The following is a 20,555-nucleotide window of genomic DNA, read 5'->3' as shown; positions in this document are numbered from 1 at the left end:
AAGCGCTACATGCCGATAATATATTTCAAATGCCATTTTTTAAATAGCAAGTAATTCGGGAGTTTTATAACCAGATCTGATTTCATTGCACTGATCTTTACTGCACACTGAGAAACAACAAACTCCACAACCGATCTACCAGAATTTTTTCCGCCGCACAACAAGATCGTACTTTACACTAAAAACAGAAAATCTCCACTATAAAATTGACAACCGCTGTACAAGTAATAACAATCACACCGTTGAAAATTTTTACAAATATGTGCAACACTGTCCTGTCACTGTGAGTAGAGAAACATCGATACCGCAAAAATCACCGGTCAAGAATTACGAGACAAACAAATAAGTACGCTTCATTCCTCATCGAACAAACTGATCTCTTTGGCGCAGTAATAATACCCCGTCGCCTTATCCTTCGGCAGGGTCATGGCCAGCAACTGCACCTTTGACACCTTCTCACCCCCGAACACCGCCTCCCGGTGGGCGGCATACACCGCCGGCTCGATATGTTTGACACCGTGGCGACGCAGCTGCGGCGCGCGGGACAACTTCATCAGCGTCAGATGCGGCGTGAAGGCCTTCTGCGGGTCGGTGGAGGGCAGGCCGGCGGCGGCGAAGCGCTCGTTCAGGGTGTCGGCTAGGAGGCGCAGACGGGCCAGGGCGTCATCGTCCACTGGGCTGATGAAGAGGATCTGGTGGCGGAAGTGGTCCAGTCCGCGGAAGGACAGGGATAGCGGGGTGGCTGTGGAAGGGAAGAGCGCGCGCAGATGGGGGAGGCTGGCGTCCAGAGTGGCGGAGGCTCTGCAAACGCAAAAAGCATCACTGGGAGGAACCAAAAAATTATCAAAATTAACAGATTAAGCAAGACAGACAAGTAAAACTATAGTGACTTTGATGGTAATGATATTTTGCCCCGCGTACAAAGCCACCGTTCTACGAACATTATCCTCCGACCGTAAAACACAGCATCGCACTGCTTCGCGCCTTGCACAGTGACAATGGTTACGCTTACTCGGCAAATGGCTGCATTCAATGAATAAACCATCAGTACTGCTGTTCCAGTGTGAGAAAACCCAAAATTATTATTTTTTTTTATCGATACCGACAAACGGACAAAGTGTGCATGCAAGATGACAAAAAAAACCAATTTTAAAAGCAGTTAACCACGGTGATTATAAGATCATTAAGATGCAGTAAAAGTTATCAAAATAACATGCATTTTACAGTACCTGTAAAATTACTATAGTGTTATTTCCGTTGGTATAAAATCAGATGACGTATTTCGCTGAGCGTTAACGCATTCGAAAATAAATGCATCAAAAGTATCCGTATTATGTACGGTGCAGCTAAGAGACTAATTCTGCGATACATTTTTAACGCAAAAAACCAAAAATTAACACCATTCATCCCCGTGCAGCGGCTTAAACTGTTCTTATTGTTAATATCGTTTTCCGCCATTTCAAAATTTTTAATATCGGTTATGGCGAGCAGTATCAGAGTAATTTTATGAATAATGGTTGACTAAACCGCACTCGGACTCGGAGACGCCATTCACTGTGTGAACCACCGACGTACCTGGCGACATCCTCGGCATTCTCCAGCCGCATCACCATCAGCGTGACGTGCAGTGTCGCCAGCGGAATCAGCGCCGGCTGCAGTTGCGGACTGCCGCTGACAATGTCTTCCTGTGCGTTCTGCGCGGCTGCATGGATCTGCGGACTGCTGACGGGCACCGCCAGGAAATAATTGGGCATCAGTTTGGGCTTCTTCGGCCGACCGGAAGTCGTCGTGTGCAGCTGCCGCAGGATGGTTAATTCCGTACTGCACCGCTTTTGAATGATGCGCTCTTTTAGAGACACTATCGCCTCGGACTTCTCACTACAGGCTCGCTCTAGAAATTCAAAAAGAATACACAAATAGATACAAGTTGCCGCATAAAAATTTACACAATATTTCGTTTCGGACTCCATACAAGTCCGAGTTTCACCGCTTTTCGAGCGATTATTAATTGTAATTTCCTACCAATACTTCTAGTTCTACAGTTCTACTTATTAGGTACATACCGTTAAATATCTATAAAATAAAAGCAAAATACTTCTTATTGATTGTAAGTACAGAGTACATACGGTCATACCGTCAATGATAAAACAAATAATTGAATCGTACCTGCAACTGCGAAAAATTCTCCCACATCGTCTGTATCATTACGCTTCATAACCAGTGCAGAACCTTCAAACAACGACAAAAATTTACTTATGTAAGTACATTATTCAGGTACGTATTATGTCCATTTGGCGGTTATTTTGACTGAACATTAACAATTATTTCAATTTGCACCAATCGTGGTTTACAGTAAAACACAACTTACGGTGCAAAATAGTATGTAAATTCCTTGATTAATTCAGGTATTATGATCAGAAAACAGTAACGACTGTAACGTGTAAAGATAGTAAAGTGTATGTACAAAAACCTGCTGCATAGTGCATACTGCTTACACTTAGGGTGGGTCTCACATTCAAAGCGAATCTCGCTATGGTACGGTTGCTCAACCGCACGAGGTGGCTGTATGCAGTGGCCACGCCTACAGATACGGTACGCGAAGCCACCTCGCGAGGTGGAGTTGCGGTATCGCAACTAGATTCGCTTCGAATCTGAGACCCACCCTTACAGTACCACCTGATATCAATAATTATTATAATGTAGTAAGCCGAATTCCCAACTGTGCGCTTCACTTTAAAACCTGTTTTGTAAGGCATCATTATTCGTACCTTCCGCAGCTGTATCTTCATTAATTCGTTCATCCAGCCCAACACTGTCTGCAGGTGAAGAAGCCATGCTACGTTCGGACGGGAAGACGCATGCTAATCGCGGAAAGCACAGCACTGGCGCGTCAGCTGATTTCATGGAGAAATTCACAGGTTCTGACGCAGCCATCATGATTCTTCGCAGCACACAACGCAGAATAAACATGTGGAAACAATCCCGTAAGATAAGAGTGGACGAACAAGAGAACAGGGTTGCAGAAAGTGGAAACGCAAAAAACTGGAAATTTGACGAACAATCCAAACACACGCATAACATGATAACATCGAAGTTGCTGTTTTTTCGTGTTGGACAATTTTACCAGGCGCTGTGAGGCTTTAAATGGCAGTGATATACTAGCGAAACGAGCCATATCACTATTACCGTAGCGTGTAGTAACCGCCGTCGGCTGGCAGTTTCTCGTCTACTTTACACAACCGGAAACCCACCGGCAGCATAGGCTCGCTACGGCACAAACAGAACGGAAGTTCCGAGTGCACAGCTCCATCGAGTTTCGAATGCAAACCCGTGAATTCCCTCGAAACCACATGGAAGCATATTTTCTTTCATGAAAAAATTATTTTTCGACCGAAAAACCCAAATAAACAAGGTGCCATCAATGACCATTCCAAGCAACTCGATTTTATCGGGTTATCGTATCACTGCGGAGCACGTGCACATCCCTGTACGGCGTCCGTTAAAGAAAATTTGGCCGGAGGCCAATTCGTACTGTAATCAGCCGCTGCGTAAACAATTCCTGGGAAGCCGTCTGTTCCGGCCAGAAAGCGAAATGATGAAACATAACTTTCTAGATTCTGTCTGACAATTTTTTAATTCTATTTTAACCGGAAAACCAAAACACCGACGATCCATTTCATTCCGAAATTGCGAAACCGTGAGATGAGTAGTATTAACAAAACACGGCGCATTCAGCTATTTTCCCGGTTGCATTCGGACGCATGGTGATCAGAGTTGATTTGCTCTTAAACCTGTTCTGAAGGGATCTTGGCTATCAGCGCAAAAGTAAAAAAACACGATTGTTCTTGCAAAAATTTTCTCTTTTTGGCCGCAGCGTGTGTTTCCCGTTTCTCTTCCCGCTTTCCTGGCGTCTTCTCTCCCGTTCGGAATATTTTTCCTTCCGTTGATCGATTAGTCTGCCAAACACATCACCATCATCCCGTTGAAATGCCGTTGCTGTTTAATCGCCCAGCAGTTAATTAGAGCAGTGTCAATGGGATTTTGACGTCATTGCTCTGTGTCTGCCTGTGTGCTGTGTATGCGCGAGTGATTAATTTATTTTGTTGGGATCGTGTGCGCGCTGGCTTGTCATCGTGTGGATGCTGTGTGTGCCAATTAGAAATCTGGGGCTACCTTCAATGGATTAATAGTGCAGAAGCCCTGCTTTGGCCAGCCATTGGGTGTGTGCTGGATTTGGTGAAGATTGCAGTGATTTCATTGAATCTGATGGAAATTTATGCATCTTGAATGGGATTTTGATTAGTGCATTGATTGGGATTCTGAAGGCTTTCAGGGATTTATTATTATCAGATTTATTGTGAGTGCGGTGGGTTTTGGAGGGATCATCAGTGCTGTGCTGTGTTGTAGAGTTTTTCGTATCACAAATGTGGAGAACTCGCGCCAGGAACGCTTCATGTGGTTCCTGGCGAAGCGTGCGCTTTTAATTTGATTAGAATGCCCAGCTTAATCGGATTTAGTCGTCTCCATAAATAGACGGGCAGCTGCATTTATAATAGGATCACGCTTTAGGAATCACATCGCTCTTGAAATATGCATGGCGAAACGAGAAATTCTCAGTAATTTTAGTGGATTTCGCAGACTCGAAATTTTCGAAATATCCTTAGCTTTCTGGCGTCTTTTCATTGTCGATTATTTCATCTTTATTTTTGCATTTTTTTTACTTAATATTCGCTTTTTTTATTTCGCGTTATATCGGGAAAAAAAATGAGGCACAACGGTTGAATTTGTGTAACACAGTAGCTGGCTAAGAGGAAAATTTAATGAAATTATTTTATACATTTAGGATCTTTCATTTCAGTTCGATGCGTCATCTCAACCTGGTTTGGAAAATAGGGATTTTAACTTTTAAACAATAGGTCTTAGTGCTGCGTAATTTTCTGCTTTTTTCTCTTTTTATTGCATTCGCTGCTGTCAGTGTATTGCAATAATAATCGAAATTTTTTGTTTTAAAATTCCATAAATTGGATTTTGTTGGAAATGCCATGTTAGCTTGGTAGGGAAAACTACATTTTAATTCTTAATTTCTTATGTTAGTTTTAAAGAATGTTCTGTTTTTTGAATCTTCGCTGCTGCAGTCAATATAGTGTTGCCATAATAATCTTGATAAACGATCGGTAGTCGTTACGATGATTGGTACGAGCGGAGAAATTCGTAACTTGACGCGCGAACTGCAGTTTAATTTGTGTGTTGCTTTGCAGATCGCACTTCTTCCGTTAGCGGGACGGGGCCGTTCTCCCTGGATGGCTGATCGTGGCCGTCCGTCTCCCGTGTAAGCCGCCGACTGATCGACAGTGCCATGAAAGAGTATTCGGAAGGCCAGGAGCATTCGACGCTGCCACCTGCCACTGCCGCCGTCGCTGTCCACGATGCTCCGCCGTCGTCCTCCTCCTCCACCACGACGACGGGGACAGAGGGATCCAGCAGTAAGGAGCAGGTGGAGGCCGTCCTCACCGTGCCGGGCAGTATGGAGGATCGCCAGTTCCCCCAACAGCTCTCCAATCTCCAGGGCAATCTCCGCAACATCCTGCGCATCGGTACGTAACTGTATCTGCATATTTCTGGTGATCAACAGCGGTTTCGTTGGTAAAAACTCTCTTGTATTTATATATCATCTTGTATATCATCCTGTCAGTAATATTCGCGACTGACGTGAGCAGCATAATAAACGTTACGGGATGACAGACAGACCGAAGATTTCACCCGTAAAATCAAATTTTTACTTCGCGCAATGGACAGTTTCCCGTAGTTATCCAGCAGCACAACGCGGTAGCCTTTTACAGGAATTATTTGTTGCGACAAATTGGTGTTTTTGCTGTATTCGTCATACTGGATGCGGTTCTGATATTCGGGATTGTGTAATTTTTCGTACTAGATTTTGTGTACGATGTGAAACTGTACGAGAACAGAAAAAAGCTACATTTAAAATTTGAAACATAAAAAAGTTTAAGTTTTATAGCGTTGCAACTTAAGTTGATGTACTGCGGTGTGTCAAATTTATAATGCTTGAAAAAGCACTGGTTTTTTCATTTGCCACTGTGCTACGTTGCGTTACCGTTTCACATGTACTGTGAGAAATATCTTGTCTGAAAGATAAGCTACGGTGTGTTTTTGCGTGAAATACCGCAATATTTATGGGCTGTCGCTCAAACCAAGAAATTAATTGTCATTTTAATTTATGGAAAAATGTTTGGCTACTTTCACCATAAACTGATGCTTGAGTTTTTTTCATATGTCCAGGGGAAAACCAGATCCATGTCCGGCGCGTGGAGCCCTGGAACAGCGTGCGCATCACCTTCGTCCTGCCGCCGACGGCCGCCACCCGCCTGCAGGCGCTGGCCGCCCAGGCCGACAACCAGCTGGCCGGCATGGGCGTCCTGACCGTCCGCGTGGGCGAGGCCAACCCGGTGACTGTCCAGTTAGTCCCCAGCACCTCCGGCGCGCCGCAGGAGCCCCCCGCCAAGAAGCCCAAATCCGACAAGAAGGGCCGGCCGCGCAAGACCCCCACCGCCAAACTCCTACCTCCCCCGCTCCCCGCCCCGCCCCTGGACGCGCCGCCGGCCATCAACGGGGACACCAGCGCCCTGGCAGTATTACAGCATGTACTCAGCTCCATCGCCACGCACCGCGGCGGCAGTAGCAGCAGCAACGACTGCCAGCCCTCCACCTCCAAGGTGGATCTGCAGCCCAACGTCGTGGCCACCACCTCGCAGCCCATCCCCATCCCGACCACCCCGGTGATGGGGCACGCGGCGGCTACCGGGCCGTTTCCCTTCGCTAGCATGACCAAGGTGGCCTACACCCTCAAGAACACCATGACCAGCTCAGCGGCCGGCGCCTCGACACTGACCACCACCGCCGCTGCCCGTGAGACCCCCGGCCGGTCCGCGGGGACAGCGAAAGCCGCCAGTCCGACGAAAGCCGCACACCAGCGCAATATCGCCCTGACCAGTCCTCTTTTGGTGAATCTCCTGCAGAGCTCGGAAGCATCCGGGGCCTCCACGTCCGCCGCGGCGCCCGCCACCCCGCCGGCGGCGCCGTCGCAACCCGCCAAACGCACCAAGAAGAAGAAACTCGCGGAACTGGAGCCGCCCATCCCGCCGCCCCTGGAGGTGGACAAGAAACCCTCCCGTCCGCGGAAACGGAAGAAAGTCGAGGCCACCAACGGGATCGAGGAGATGGCCGCCATCCCGGCGTCCCCCGGAGCGGCCGGCGGGGTCCTGCTCCTCAATAAGGACCACCGCACCATCGCGCCTAAATCCCTGAGCGAGTCTTCCATGGACGTGCCCACTTCCACGGCGCCGACCTTCATCACGGTGTTCGCGCTGACCTCACCGGGATTAACGCGCACCAGCTCGTCGCCGCTGGTGTGGAGCGCCCCGGCGGCCGTGACGTCGACGGCCAGCACCACGGCGGTGGCGCTGACGGGGAACGTGTTGCCGGTGGCCGTCGTGCCGGTGCGGGCGGGCACGCCTTTGGCGCGCTCGCCGGCCGGGGCGGGCGAGGTTCGCAGTCCGTCGCCGGCGGCGGCGGTGCCCTCCGGGCGGAGGACTCCCAAAGCCATGCCGTCGCCGCTGCTCCCGCATCCGTTGGGCCCGCATCAGCCCACTGTCGCCAACGGGGAGAGCAGTACGTCGTCGTTGGATTCGGGGATTTCCTTGGGATTAACCGGAAGTCTCGAAGAAAAGCCTGATCGAAGTACGCGTTAGCGTAACTTTTAACCAGTAATTCGGGTGGATTTACATTTTTTTGCGGACGCATTCACGCAGCTATGATTTAAAAATTTTTGATTTGGATTTGCGTAATTAATTTGACTAAATTCTTAATGGATGTATTGCCATAGAAGTATGTATATACGAGTATTACGCAGAAACATAGCAAAACGAGCTAAAATCCGAACACATGGGAAATCGAAATTTAAAAAATTAATAAAAAAATTTCCGAAAACAAAACTGCGCGAATAAAATTAAAATTTGCAGAAATAAAATTTAGAAAAATATTTCTAAGATTAATAAAAATTAAACCAACGGGATCGAGGAGATGGCCGCCATCCCGGCGTCCCCGGAGCGGCCGGCGGGGTCCTGCTCCTCAATAAGGACCACCGCACCATCGCGCCTAAATCCCTGAGCGAGTCTTCCATGGACGTGCCCACTTCCACGGCGCCGACCTTCATCACGGTGTTCGCGCTGACCTCACCGGGATTAACGCGCACCAGCTCGTCGCCGCTGGTGTGGAGCGCCCCGGCGGCCGTGACGTCGACGGCCAGCACCACGGCGGTGGCGCTGACGGGGAACGTGTTGCCGGTGGCCGTCGTGCCGGTGCGGGCGGGCACGCCTTTGGCGCGCTCGCCGGCCGGGGCGGGCGAGGTTCGCAGTCCGTCGCCGGCGGCGGCGGTGCCCACCGGGCGGAGGACTCCCAAAGCCATGCCGTCGCCGCTGCTCCCGCATCCGTTGGGCCCGCATCAGCCCACTGTCGCCAACGGGGAGAGCAGTACGTCGTCGTTGGATTCGGGGATTTCCTTGGGATTAACCGGAAGTCTCGAAGAAAAGCCTGATCGAAGTACGCGTTAGCGTAACTTTTAACCAGTAATTCGGGTGGATTTACATTTTTTTGCGGACGCATTCACGCAGCTATGATTTAAAAATTTTTGATTTGGATTTGCGTAATTAATTTGACTAAATTCTTAATGGATGTATTGCCATAGAAGTATGTATATACGAGTATTACGCAGAAACATAGCAAAACGAGCTAAAATCCGAACACATGGGAAATCGAAATTTAAAAAATTAATAAAAAAATTTCCGAAAACAAAACTGCGCGAATAAAATTAAAATTTGCAGAAATAAAATTTAGAAAAATATTTCTAAGATTAATAAAAATTAAATACGATTAGTAAGATTAAATTGGCAGGGTTAATCTGGATTCTAGATCATTAAAAATTCGCTTATAAAATAAAATTAATAAGTCATACAGTTTGCAGCTCTGCTCTACTCTAAATACATACTCTACTTACATGCACATCGCCGCTTTGCCAAAGCTGGACTGTTCTTAATTGTAATTTTTTGTGCTCATTCGTTTGCAGACTCAATAAACTACCTCGTCGCTGGCCCGGCGCCTGCCGCCGCCGCACCCAGTATTGCCCAGTCGAAAACCACCAAGGCGGAGAGCTTCACCGTCATCAACACCGCCGTGGCGGCCAATCCCGCGTCCCGATTAAAAACCCCACCGATTACGCATCCGGCTAATGTAAGTTATTGTCAGACGTTGTAGTGCAGTGGCATCAGACGACTACAACCAGTTAGTCAGTATTCTTGCATTTGTCTGCCAGTCTCTTAAATTATGACTACTGCTTCCAATCGAAAATTTTTTTATAGGATAAATAAGCTACTTGTACCATAAAAACATTTTTTTTGCAGATTGAGTTGCATGAATTTATTAGGTAAAACTGTCAGGCTGTTATTATTAATAATGTTGTTTGAAAATACGCAGCTACATCTGAAGCTGAATGACGTTTTCCAATTTTTTATTGGGTAGATATTTGTAAGCTTAATTTGTCTTTGTCGAGATTAAATTAATTTAAATTTTGAAAAATTCTGTTGAAACTGAATTTGAGAAAAATCTTGCTTGCAGAATTTCTAAATTATATTCTGCAATTATCGGACGGAATAAAGGCGAAGGAGAAGGCTACCGGTTTTTGTTTTTTCACGGCTTTTTACAGTTTTTATTCGGTAGTTATTTTACAAGATGAATTTTTTAAATTCAAATTCCATAGAATTTTTACATTTAAATTTTGAAATTATATTCTACAATGTTACTGACCGAAAAGGAAACAAAAAACGGGAAATACGAAAAAAAACACGGAAAATACGAAAATATCCGACGGAAAAAAAGACGAGGCAAGAGGCTAACAGAAGAATCTCCAATTTCAGGGCCCGTTGAAAGTGGTGACGCTGGTGGAGCACAAGATCGGCAGCTGCAGCACCCTGCCGTCCTCCGAGGTCAAACTGCTCCCGCCGTCGGCGGCGGCACCGAGCGCCCAGGAGGTCCTCAAGAAGCTCCCGCCCCCCGTCACCCCCGCTCCGCCGCCCCCCACCGCCGCCGACCTGATCTCAGTCGGCGCCCCGTCGCCGCCGGCGGTGGTGGCCAATCACGTGGACGCCGTGCCCATGGAGGCCGCCAGCTGAGCGCCCACCGCCCCCCGGGAGACGGACAACGGCCATCTCAAAATGTGCCAATAAAATCCATTTGTGGTTCGCATCGGTGTGTGTTTTCGCTCAATCAGGAGTCTTGTGTGCTTCAGGGAGGATGGGGGTGTGGTTTATTGTTTGTGGGGGTACCGATTTGACCAAAAGGAGTATTGGGGCGGTTTGTTTAAATGTTTGCACTTGGAGATGTTTTTAACTCTGTTCTTTTAGCTATTTATCTCTTCTCGGTTTCTTTTTGAGTTTTGGTTATTATTTTCGCGCTTCACTGGACTGGATGTTACTGCGTCAAAAGGGATATTATGTCTTCGAGAAAAAATGCTTGTTGGGTTTTAAGATTTCAGTGTTTTTGTTTCATGTACAAAGTAAAAGTGAATTTACTGCGAGAAGTAGTTGGTCGTTCTAGGCACCGATTGTTTCACAGATTTTTAACGTTAGGGAAAATCGTGATTCAGGTGTACAAGTACGTACAGGTACAGAGACGCGGTATAATTATTATAATATAACTGTTTACAGGAACAAGTGAATATGCGGATAAGTTTTGTTCTCAGCGAGGTCACAAGTGTGCAAGGTATAAAATAGGGCATTTCCTGGACCAACATAATCATAGATTTCACAACTAATTTCTGATCACGAAGCTCGCATCAGCGATAGCGGACAGCCCGGTGTGTCAAAAAGGTTTGTACACGCTTTGAACTTTATTGTGAGAATAAGGCTCAGTAAGCGCTATTATTTTGTACATTAACCGATACTGCAGCACGCTATTACTAGGCTCCGGATGCCGGCCTGTAGAAAGAAGGATGCTCTCTATTGTTCATCGCAATACCGCTGTTTGAGCCACTGACCTTTTGCCCGCCACTTGGTTTAATTGAGTACTTGCGTACCGATGAGATTGAGATCCGCATTAGGTAAGAAATCTTACACAGACTGAGACACCCACACTTTCGCGGTTCGCAGGATGTTTTAGGATTTTACGGTTGTGTAGGACGTAGGGCGTAGTCGAACTGAAGGTTTTCATCAGGTGGCGTAGTATTACTGAATAATTGCCACCCATCGCAGCACAATCGTTCTAAAGAAACTTGTCGTTAAAATGGTGAGCCATCTTCCACAGCACGTGCTTCAAGAAATTATTTCTCACCTGGACATTCACCAGCAAGCGCGAGCCCGAAGGTAAGATTTCATATCTTTACAAACTAAACACCACTAATGCCTGAAGATTTTGAATACCTGGCGTAACTGATGCGGGCCGGGCTGTAACGGGCGAAACGGGTAACAACTGTCAACTTAGTCAACACCAAAATGATCTATCGACCATAATGTCAGATATGTGCAGTGTATACACATGACCTTTTGCATAGCAACATAGAAGTTGCCTGTCATTGTTGTGCTTTGCTGACATTCAGTCAGCGACCTGCGAGTTCGATAATAAATATACATTTATTATCACGTCACGACAAACTGGCGTGAAGGACACAAGACCTCACGCGGTCTAATTCCCTACACACCTTATAATGTCTCTCACGACATCGACATCGCCTGCTTCGCCATCAGTCCCCACGACGTCCAGCGAGAAGGCTGGATCAGGGCTGATCAAGTTTGAACCCGCGAAGATGACATGGCGATGGTGGCAATTCCAATATCAGAATTTTGTGAAACTGCGCAAGGTCACCGACCCGGAGGATCAGAAGTACCTGCTTCTGGACTCCCTTGGAATTGACGCCGGGGAAATGCTGTTTTCAATGTGTTTGCCTACGAATCCCGACAATTTCACCACTTCGCAACTTGTGGACAAGCTAGAGCACGCATTTGTGAAGAAAACAAACGCTGCTACGGAGTGGGCCAACTACTTTAAACTCCAGCAGGAGCAGGGCGAGTCGCTGCTAGAATTTTCGAACCGGCTGCGCCGAAAGGCATTTCCCTGCGGATTCCCTGCGGACGTGCTAGAAAAGAATATGTCCGCTACTTTCCTCAACGGAATTTTGAGCGACACCACACGGCAACACCTCCAGTCCCAAACGTACAACACGTTGGAGAAAGCACTGGAGATTTGTGAAGAATATGAGCTGCGCAAGTCCAACAGGAAAGGTCAGACAGCGCCGGATGTGGCGCGCGTCGACAATGCCCGGAGTGGCGGTGGCGGCACCAGCAGAGGACGCGGTCGTGGACGCGGCGGCATGCAGAACCGTAGCAGCCGTCCTGACCGAAAGCCAGCTCCCGCGAGAGATGCGTGCGATGGATGTGGCTCCATGCAGCACGAGAGGTCACAGTGCTGGGCGAAAGATCTTGCCTGCAAAAGCTGCGGTAAAAAAGGGCACATCGCGAAGGTGTGTCGGAGCGGAAAGCAACCTGCAGCGCAGCAACGAAGAGATGGGCGGCGGACATTCCTGGTGGAGGAGGAATTCGACGTCCTGTCGGTAGACACGACGGGTGGACGATCCATCCACGTACCACTCAAGCTGAACGGCGTGCCCGTGTCACCCGTACTGGACACCGGATCCAGTCTGACCATCTTTACGGCCGACACGTGGCGATCAATCGGATCACCGAAGCTGTCACCGTATACGAACACTTTACGGAGCTTCACGGGGCACACGCTGAAGGTTATTGGTACTGCGACCGTGGAAGTCACCCACGCACGCACTCGCAAGGCACTGCCGATTGTGGTTGTGGCGACAGGGGGAAACGTGCTGGGTAGGGACTGGATCCGCTCCTTGGACCTCAGCCGACTGAGTCTGCGGGACCTGCAGTCGACCATGGTGTCCACAGTTTCCGGCACACTGGAGGTGGAACAGCTGCTGAAGAAGCACAGTGCTGTTTTCCGTGACGAACTGGGCCATTGCAAACATTACAAGGCTCACCTGCACTTGAAGCCAGGCGCGACGCCTGTATTCCGGAAAGCTCGACCAGTCCCATTTGCCTTCCGCGAAGCACTGGAGCGCGACCTGGATCGCCTGGTCGAGAGGGGCATCCTTACACCAGTGGAACGGGCCGACTGGGCAGCTCCAGTGGTGACGGCGCAGAAACGGGCTGGAGACATCCGCACCTGTGCCGACCTTAGCACGGGACTCAACGACGCTCTCGACGTCCAGCAGTACCCGCTGCCGACGCCCGATGAGCTGTTCGCGAAACTGAACGGAGGGAAGCAATTCAGTCCGTTGGACCTGGCGGAAGCGTACGCCCAGGTGGAGCTAGATGAAGAAAGCAAGAGCCTGGTGGTAATAAACACGCACAAGGGGTTGTTCCGGTACAACCGACTCCCCTTCGGTGTCGCCTGCGGTCCTTCCGTGTTCCAGCAGATCATGGAGAGCGTCCTCCAGGGATGCGAGGGAGTCGCCATTTACCTCGACGACATCATTGTCACCGGGGCGACGGAAGAGGAGCACCTCCGAAACCTGGAGAAAGTCCTCCAACGCCTGGAAGAGCACGGTTTCACGCTGAAGCGCAGCAAATGCTTCTTCCTTCAGGACTCCGTGGAGTACCTGGGGTTCGTGGTGGACCACCGTGGTCGCCACATTTCCCAGGACCGCGTCAAGGCACTCCGCGACATGGCCCGTCCGACCAACATCAGCGAACTCCGAGCGTTCCTGGGTCTGGTCAACCATTACGGGAAGTTCGTTCGCGACCTGTCCGGGAAATGTGCGCCGTTCCACAACCTCCTCAAGGCCGGAGTCCCCTGGTCCTGGTCCAAGGACTGCGAAACGCAGTTCCTGTCCTTAAAGGAGCAGATTGTCCGCGCGACGTTCCTGGTTCATTACGACCCGCGGATGCCGCTGGTCCTCGCCGCGGACGCGTCGCAATACGGCGTTGGCGCCGTCATCTGTCACTGTTTCCCGGACGGAACGGAACGGCCAATCGCACACGCCTCGAAGACGCTCACAGCCGCCGAGAAGAACTATGGCCAGATAGAAAAAGAGGCCCTGGCACTGGTGTTTGGGTGCCGGAAGTTCCATCAATATATCGCTGGGCGCGAGTTCACTTTGTGCACTGACCACAAACCGCTGCTCAGTGTGTTTGGTCAACGGAAAGGAGTGCCGGTGGTGACTGCAAACCGCCTCCAACGGTGGGCGCTGATGCTGATGGGATATTCGTTCAGCATCGAATACCGCCGCACCGAGGAGTTTGGCCAAGCTGACGGACTGAGCCGCCTACCACTGCATTCGACCCAGCTGGATGGCCTGCCCGGCCTGGGGATGGACAGTGTGGTCAACGCTGTCCACGTCGACAACGTGTCGCGTTTTCCGGTGTCGGTGGAAGCGATTGCCGAAGAAACGGCCAGAGATCCGGAACTGTCCACCGTGTATGGATACGTCATGAACGGCTGGCCGTCGACGGTTGATGCCCTAGCGCGTCCCTACAAGCGACTTGAGCATGAGCTCGTCACCATCAACGGCTGCGTATGCTGGGGATCCCGGACCGTCGTGCCATCGAAACACCGGCAGCAGATCCTGGAATACCTTCATGGCGCCCACATGGGGCGGGGAAGATGAATGGTGAAGCGCGAGGATACTGCTGGTGGCCTAACATGGACAAGGACATCGAACGAATGTCCAGTGAATGCCAAATCTGCACTGAACGCGCGAAGGAAACGGCCAAAGTCTCCCGCTGGCGCAGTGGGAAGTGCCGCATGCACCTTGGAAGCGGCTCCATATGGACTTCGCCGGTCCATTTCACGGCACAATGCTGCTGGTGATTGTGGACGCCATGTCGAAGTGGCCGGAGGTGGTCCAGATGAAACACGCCACGTCCGACGGCGTTCTGGAGGCCCTCCTGAACCTGTTCAGCCGTTACGGAGCCTGCACCGAAATCGTCACCGATAACGGTACGCAGTTCACCTCGCAAGAGTTTGCCGATTTCTGCACGGTTCACGGCATCCGACATCTTCGGACTCCACCTGGCCACCCACAGTCGAACGGCCAGGCGGAGCGCTACGTTCAAACTTTTAAGGACGGAATCAGCAAGCTGATTGCCGACCGGAAGCCATTGCCCACAGCTCTGCGGGAATTCCTGTTCCGGTACCGCAACGCGCCACAGGCCACAACTGGCAAGTCGCCAGCGGAACTGTTTCTGAGCCGCAAACTGCGTGGTCAGCTGGACTTGCTGGTGCCGGTGCTGATGACAACAATAGAGCGTAACCGGAAGCGTTACCAGCAAAATTTCGACCAACGGACACAGGAGAAGCATTTCCAAGTTGGCGATTACGTAATGGTACGTGATTACCGTCCGAATCGCGCAGTTGACTGGCAGCGTGGACAGCTGGTCAGACGTGAAGGTACCCGCATCTGGGTTGTCCTGGTCAACGGAATTGACCTGCGAAGGCACGAAAATCAGATGCGACCGAGGCATTGGCTGCACCCAGACGAGCGTGCACTACCGAATCCGCCAGCTGCACTTGTCGCACCTGCCGCACCGAAGACACCGGATGTACCGAAAGTACTAGTCGCATCGCCAGTGCAGACGGCTGCACTGCCTAACGATGCCTTTCCGGAAGCGGTCACAAAGCAGGATGCTGGTGGACAGATCGCTACTGGTAAAGCACCTGAACTTACATTACCGAATGTTGATAGCGCCAAACCAGTGAAGCCAGCGAATGTGAAGAATGCTAAGAAAACGCCACGCGTTCCTGAAGCGATAACTGATACCAGTTCTCAACTGAAGCCACCGGAACCAGAAGTGCGACGAAGCGGAAGAGACAGAAAAGAACCGGATCGACTAATCGCGGATCCGAAATTCGGGCGCTAGCTTTGTTTTGGCTTTAGCTGAGTGGGTCTCCCCACTGGGGGAGGTGTCAGATATGTGCAGTGTATACACATGACCTTTTGCATAGCAACATAGAAGTTGCCTGTCATTGTTGTGCTTTGCTGACATTCAGTCAGCGACCTGCGAGTTCGATAATAAATATACATTTATTATCACGTCACGACACATAAGAAACCTTACCAAACAGTCATCTTTATTGTCTAAGTATGGTAATCATTGTGCTTCCGTGTCAAAATATTAATTTTCAGCTTATTGTGTTTGTACCTGTGTACGTGTGAAGTTAAGAATAAATGATAATTACTGCTGCTGTCGGTTTAAAACGTATTCCCCTTCGAATCCCCCAAAAATTATTATCGCGTCAAACTACTAACCTATCCCAGAGTTCCCGTTGACAGACAATCAAGGCGATTAATTGCTCCGGCGCTATTGGGCTACTGCATATTTTTTTACGCTGCCGCCCCTCGTGCGCCGCGCCCAGAATAAATTTTAGGTTTCCTTATCATCTCTGCATTCGAGCTTAGATCCCACAACCATTCGCGCAAGTGTATAACAGACCATCGTAAAACTTGTGTCTAATATCCTCGTATCCATGCAAGTATAAAGGTTATTACAATTAACTGTTCGCTTACAGAGTGTGTTCATCATGGAATACAATTATATCGCGAAGTAAGCTAATTGGTCATGTGGAGATCAGCTGTCGAGTTCAAAAGGGCGGTTATGTACCTTACGAATACCGCCGACACCAGGAAGCGGAAGCAAAACTGTCCACTATGCTGCAAACGACTCTAACCGGTCGCACCAAGATTCTTACACTTCGTCACTTTATTCCCAACCACTACCAAATTCGTCACTTGCTGAGCATCTTTAAAAACAACGGTGTATCGTTGCTGTTGCTGTGCCTGAAAGACTGCGAAGCGCAAACGGAGAACGCCCTGTGTCCGTGGTTCTGGCATCGTAGCGAGGAAGTCCTTCCCGAGTACTGGCACCGCGGTAACAGGGGGGAAATCCCTCGTCGTCTTCAGTGGATATGCTGCCGTTCTCATAAGTGCAATTTATCGCTACTGTGGAGCAGTCAGCGCTGCCGTTGGCTGCGCCTGGACAATTACAAGATTCGCAACGTGGCAGATCTTGATGCGATAAGTACCGAGTGTTGTCGCTTTAGTTCTAGCCTTCTCCTGCCCGTAACAATCGTCCGCACCGACGTGGACTGTCTTGCGGATCCGAAGGATATTTTTAGCAGTTTGATCGCGGTTCTGAGTGATGGATTCTCCGGGGTCAATGATGACATCCGGCGGAGGGTGGCTGCGACGATTAAAGGCTGCTTAAACTACTGCAAGAACGGAGGAGACAGATCGAGCTATCGTCACTTATTGCTGTTTCGATGTGTGATCAATGTGTAAGTCATGCGCTCGTTTAAACTTTTTGCCCGTTTTAGTTCGTCATATCTCGGTAACCAGATGTTGCGCACTCAAACGGTTTTCAGAACAATGCATACAAATTACTTAGCTTTAGAATGGCATAAATTATTGCAAAAAAGTGATTCGGAGTGCGCGAAAGCAAAAGTTTTAGTATGTATCCCATTTTGTACCGGGCCTCCTAATTAGTTTATTCCTAGAATCGCGCAATTACTCCACTTTACAAGTAATGGATTCGCTGTCGAGTGTATTACCCCCGAAATGCTGTTGCAGGTTTCAAAACCAGTTTACGGAACCCACACTTCTTATATATCGGGGCGATTACAACGACTTGCGTTCGTTGGATGTGAGTTGCTTCAATCGTTTGACCCGGGCGGTTTTGGATGGCATCTGCGACCTTATCGCTACTGAACAGTATCACCGTTTTGCCGGTGTTGCTTATCAACCATAATACGCGCCGACAAAGATCGGATGTCAAAGCCTCAATGGCGTATGGCTTCCTGGGCTTTTTTCATTTAACTCATTATTTTAGGGTTAGAATTACAAATAATCTGCAATGCTGTATGTTTTGGAGATGCAAAATTTGACCATAACGATTAGTTTGCAGGCGTTGTTTACTTTGCAGTATGTAAGCGTTTTCCACTGGTACTTTCGTTATTTATCAGTAATATTTATCTATTTTTGATTTGTTGTTCGTATCGCTAGAACGCTTGTACTGCATTCTGTGCGTTGCGATGATATGACGTGTTTTCGACCATCATGTTTTTGACCTTGTCTGTTTTTTTCTTTCGTTCAAATGTTTAACGCGCGTTGTTGGAGAAAGTTACGAAGGAACATTGTGGTTTATTCTGTGGCGAGGAAACAGAACATGATGAAACGCTGATTGGTGTTAAAGCACAAACACAACTGTACAAATAATTATACACTTTCATTGTTACCAATCTGTTATTTTGGTTGTGATAAATTATTACTGACAAAGGGCACTGGAATTGATTTCGACTTCGCGAAATTCGACAAAAATGTGAAACTATGTACTTAAAGTTATAATTTATTGAACGCTTTAGAAGGTGAACTTGCATAAGCGGCTTGCATGGCAATTGGGATCGACCTGATGGTCAGCTCTCGCAGAGGGCTGCTACTGCGAAAGGTCGAGCACACGTGGTGAGCGTGCAACGTTGACCACCACTGAATCCCATGTAATCAGTGCATCCTTCAACAACACGTTTACGACAACGACAGTGTGAGGAAGAAACGCTAAAAAGCGGCGGAATGAAAACAGGGCTTAGGCGAGAAAAGGGAGAAGCCGCGGGAATATTGAATGGACACCGACCAGTGCACGAACGTCCGCTGCGGCATAATTTCGACGGCAACCACCAGCAAGCTTAGCACATCCCGGAGCATAACAGCAGCTGCCGAAATAGCGGAGCTAAGAGAACGCGGAACGAGAGGCGGTAAATTGTCATTTTAGCCGGCTCCTGGAAGTATACTGCCGATTGGATGCAGAGTCAGAAGGAATGGCGATCATGAGAAGGAGCGTGCGTGAACGGCGTTAAGAAGCATGCAGTGGCAAGTGCAAAGCGAAATCGTTTTGCGAATCCTGTCTACCAGTAGAAGTATGGTACAGTTCAGAAAATGAATGCCACATTTCCGGGAGCATGATGCATGTTTTGTCCTTCCAGTTCCCACCGATATAATTTCTGCGTAATGGTACAGGTAGCGCGCAATTAGCGCAGTGTTAGCGCACAACATGCCACAGTAACCACACCACATGAATTAGTATGTTTTTCGCTGTACAGATACGCAGGAAATTTCAGGACTGGCTGGCATACCTACAGATAGCGCTCCGCCCAACAATTTACTTCAGCTATTTATGTTGTTACTTAATTACAAGTAAAAATGCCGGGAATCCATCCTGGGAACGGCACCGGCCTCGGCTAATTTAGATCAAAAGTTCTCTGTAATCCGGCCGCATGTTTCTGCTGTTTGTTAATATTACGATGTGATGTTTCTTTTGTGAATTGTAAGCTTGTCTTTGTATTCGATCAATAAATCAGTGATTCAAAAAAAAATAAAGATGCTGGTTGTTGTCGCAATGTTGTATCACCGCGCTTTCACTTTTCCGTTGTTTTGGTTGGCAGTAATGCACTAGCTAGGCAAAAACGCATGAAGAAAATGCCGATTTGTAATTTCAAAAATTTATTTTTGGGAAGGTAACCCGGCATTTTAAAAACAGCAAAATTCATATATATGAAGTACACTGCCCACACGCAGCCTGAAATTAAATAAACTTTTGATAGGGCACCAAACTTTATCGCTGCATTCTTGCATTAAAAAATATGGTCGAGATATCTAGTTCTCTTGTATTCGTAATATGCTAATCTACACAACTACGCAGAGCAGCTGACCTCTCGCATAATTATCATGCACGTTACGCACGTAATTTCGGCATGCATCCGTACTCATACGAGTATGTGTTGTTTAAACAAGGAGAACTACGCTCAAACTCTTGCGCTTGTAATAATTTTCAGGATCCTTTTCGCAATCGCAGTTTTGTGGACGGTGCTAGACACCAATTTCAATGTAGTATGTATTTCTCGTGCAATAAAGTTCCTGATAACTATGCGTGAAGTTTTTGTTTAAAGATTGTGTACCAACGTGAATAAAGGTCATGATAATACTTAACTGTTCACAGGGTGTGCTCATCGTGGAATACTGTTATATCGCAAAGTAGGCCTCATAGTTGTGTGGATGTCAACTACCGACGTCAAAAATGCGGTTGCATTCCATACAATTTCCGTCTGCTACAGGCAGCGGAAGCGAAACTGCCTGATTATGCTACGAGCAACCTTTACCAGTCGCACAAAAATCCTTACACTGCGCCACTTCATTTTCAACTATTACCAAACTCGTCAGCTACTCAACGTCTTCAAAAACAAATATGCAAAGGTACATACCGATTACCAGAACAAAACTGAAGTTTGCGTAAAGCCCCAAACATGCAAGGGATGCGCATGCCTATACTACGTATTCGGCCGGGACGTTCTACCCATACTTTAGGGCAGTACAGGCATACGTGCCGCATTTTACCGGAGGATTGTCGCATCACTCGCATGGTTTGTAATGT

The 20,555-nt window shown here is 48.4% G+C and overlaps 4 protein-coding genes and 1 long non-coding RNA gene across 8 annotated transcripts; 3 read left to right on the top strand and 2 right to left on the bottom strand.

The window, feature by feature from the left end:
* Positions 1 to 86: 86 nt before the first annotated feature.
* LOC129601036 (A-kinase anchor protein 7-like) lies at positions 87 to 3,101 on the bottom strand. Its single transcript, XM_055499733.1, has 4 exons — positions 2,769 to 3,101; positions 2,167 to 2,229; positions 1,576 to 1,891; positions 87 to 801 (listed from the first exon to the last, which is right to left on the bottom strand). The coding sequence occupies exons 1-4, from the start codon at positions 3,079 to 3,081 to the stop codon at positions 354 to 356; spliced, it is 1,140 nt and encodes a 379-aa protein (XP_055355708.1). The 5' UTR covers positions 3,082 to 3,101; the 3' UTR covers positions 87 to 353.
* Positions 3,102 to 3,736: 635 nt separating this feature from the next.
* On the top strand, positions 3,737 to 10,637 carry LOC129601049 (mucin-5AC-like). The gene is made up of 6 exons (XM_055499754.1): positions 3,737 to 4,357; positions 5,259 to 5,594; positions 6,298 to 7,755; positions 8,098 to 8,616; positions 9,140 to 9,303; positions 9,987 to 10,637. Exons 2-6 carry the CDS (start codon positions 5,357 to 5,359, stop codon positions 10,239 to 10,241), a joined length of 2,634 nt encoding a protein of 877 aa, XP_055355729.1. The 5' UTR covers positions 3,737 to 4,357; positions 5,259 to 5,356; the 3' UTR covers positions 10,242 to 10,637.
* Positions 10,638 to 10,796: 159 nt separating this feature from the next.
* On the bottom strand, positions 10,797 to 11,543 carry LOC129601037 (uncharacterized). The gene is made up of 3 exons (XR_008692187.1): positions 11,398 to 11,543; positions 11,105 to 11,328; positions 10,797 to 11,045 (listed from the first exon to the last, which is right to left on the bottom strand). It is a non-coding gene; the product is annotated as an uncharacterized LOC129601037 (long non-coding RNA).
* Positions 11,544 to 14,906: 3,363 nt separating this feature from the next.
* LOC129601047 (uncharacterized protein K02A2.6-like) lies at positions 14,907 to 15,998 on the top strand. The gene has a single exon (XM_055499753.1). The coding sequence runs from the start codon at positions 14,907 to 14,909 to the stop codon at positions 15,996 to 15,998; it is 1,092 nt and encodes a 363-aa protein (XP_055355728.1).
* On the top strand, positions 15,719 to 18,271 carry LOC129601038 (uncharacterized). Of its 4 annotated transcripts, none has more exons than XM_055499738.1 (3): positions 15,719 to 16,220; positions 16,648 to 17,412; positions 17,705 to 18,271. In XM_055499738.1, exons 2-3 carry the CDS (start codon positions 16,787 to 16,789, stop codon positions 17,880 to 17,882), a joined length of 804 nt encoding a protein of 267 aa, XP_055355713.1. In that variant the 5' UTR covers positions 15,719 to 16,220; positions 16,648 to 16,786; the 3' UTR covers positions 17,883 to 18,271. The 4 variants fall into 4 exon arrangements, with proteins under 4 accessions (XP_055355713.1, XP_055355710.1, XP_055355711.1 ...); XM_055499735.1 differs by having other exon boundaries at positions 15,719 to 16,284; XM_055499736.1 differs by having other exon boundaries at positions 15,719 to 16,560.
* Positions 18,272 to 20,555: the final 2,284 nt, after the last annotated feature.

This window comes from Paramacrobiotus metropolitanus, unplaced genomic scaffold, assembly GCF_019649055.1.
Source record: "Paramacrobiotus metropolitanus isolate TYO unplaced genomic scaffold, Prichtersi_v1.0 Parri_scaffold0000210, whole genome shotgun sequence".
Taxonomy (NCBI): domain Eukaryota; kingdom Metazoa; phylum Tardigrada; class Eutardigrada; order Parachela; family Macrobiotidae; genus Paramacrobiotus; species Paramacrobiotus metropolitanus.
The sequence above is the reverse complement of the archived record's forward strand: the minus strand, read 5'-3'. Positions and strand labels throughout refer to the sequence as shown.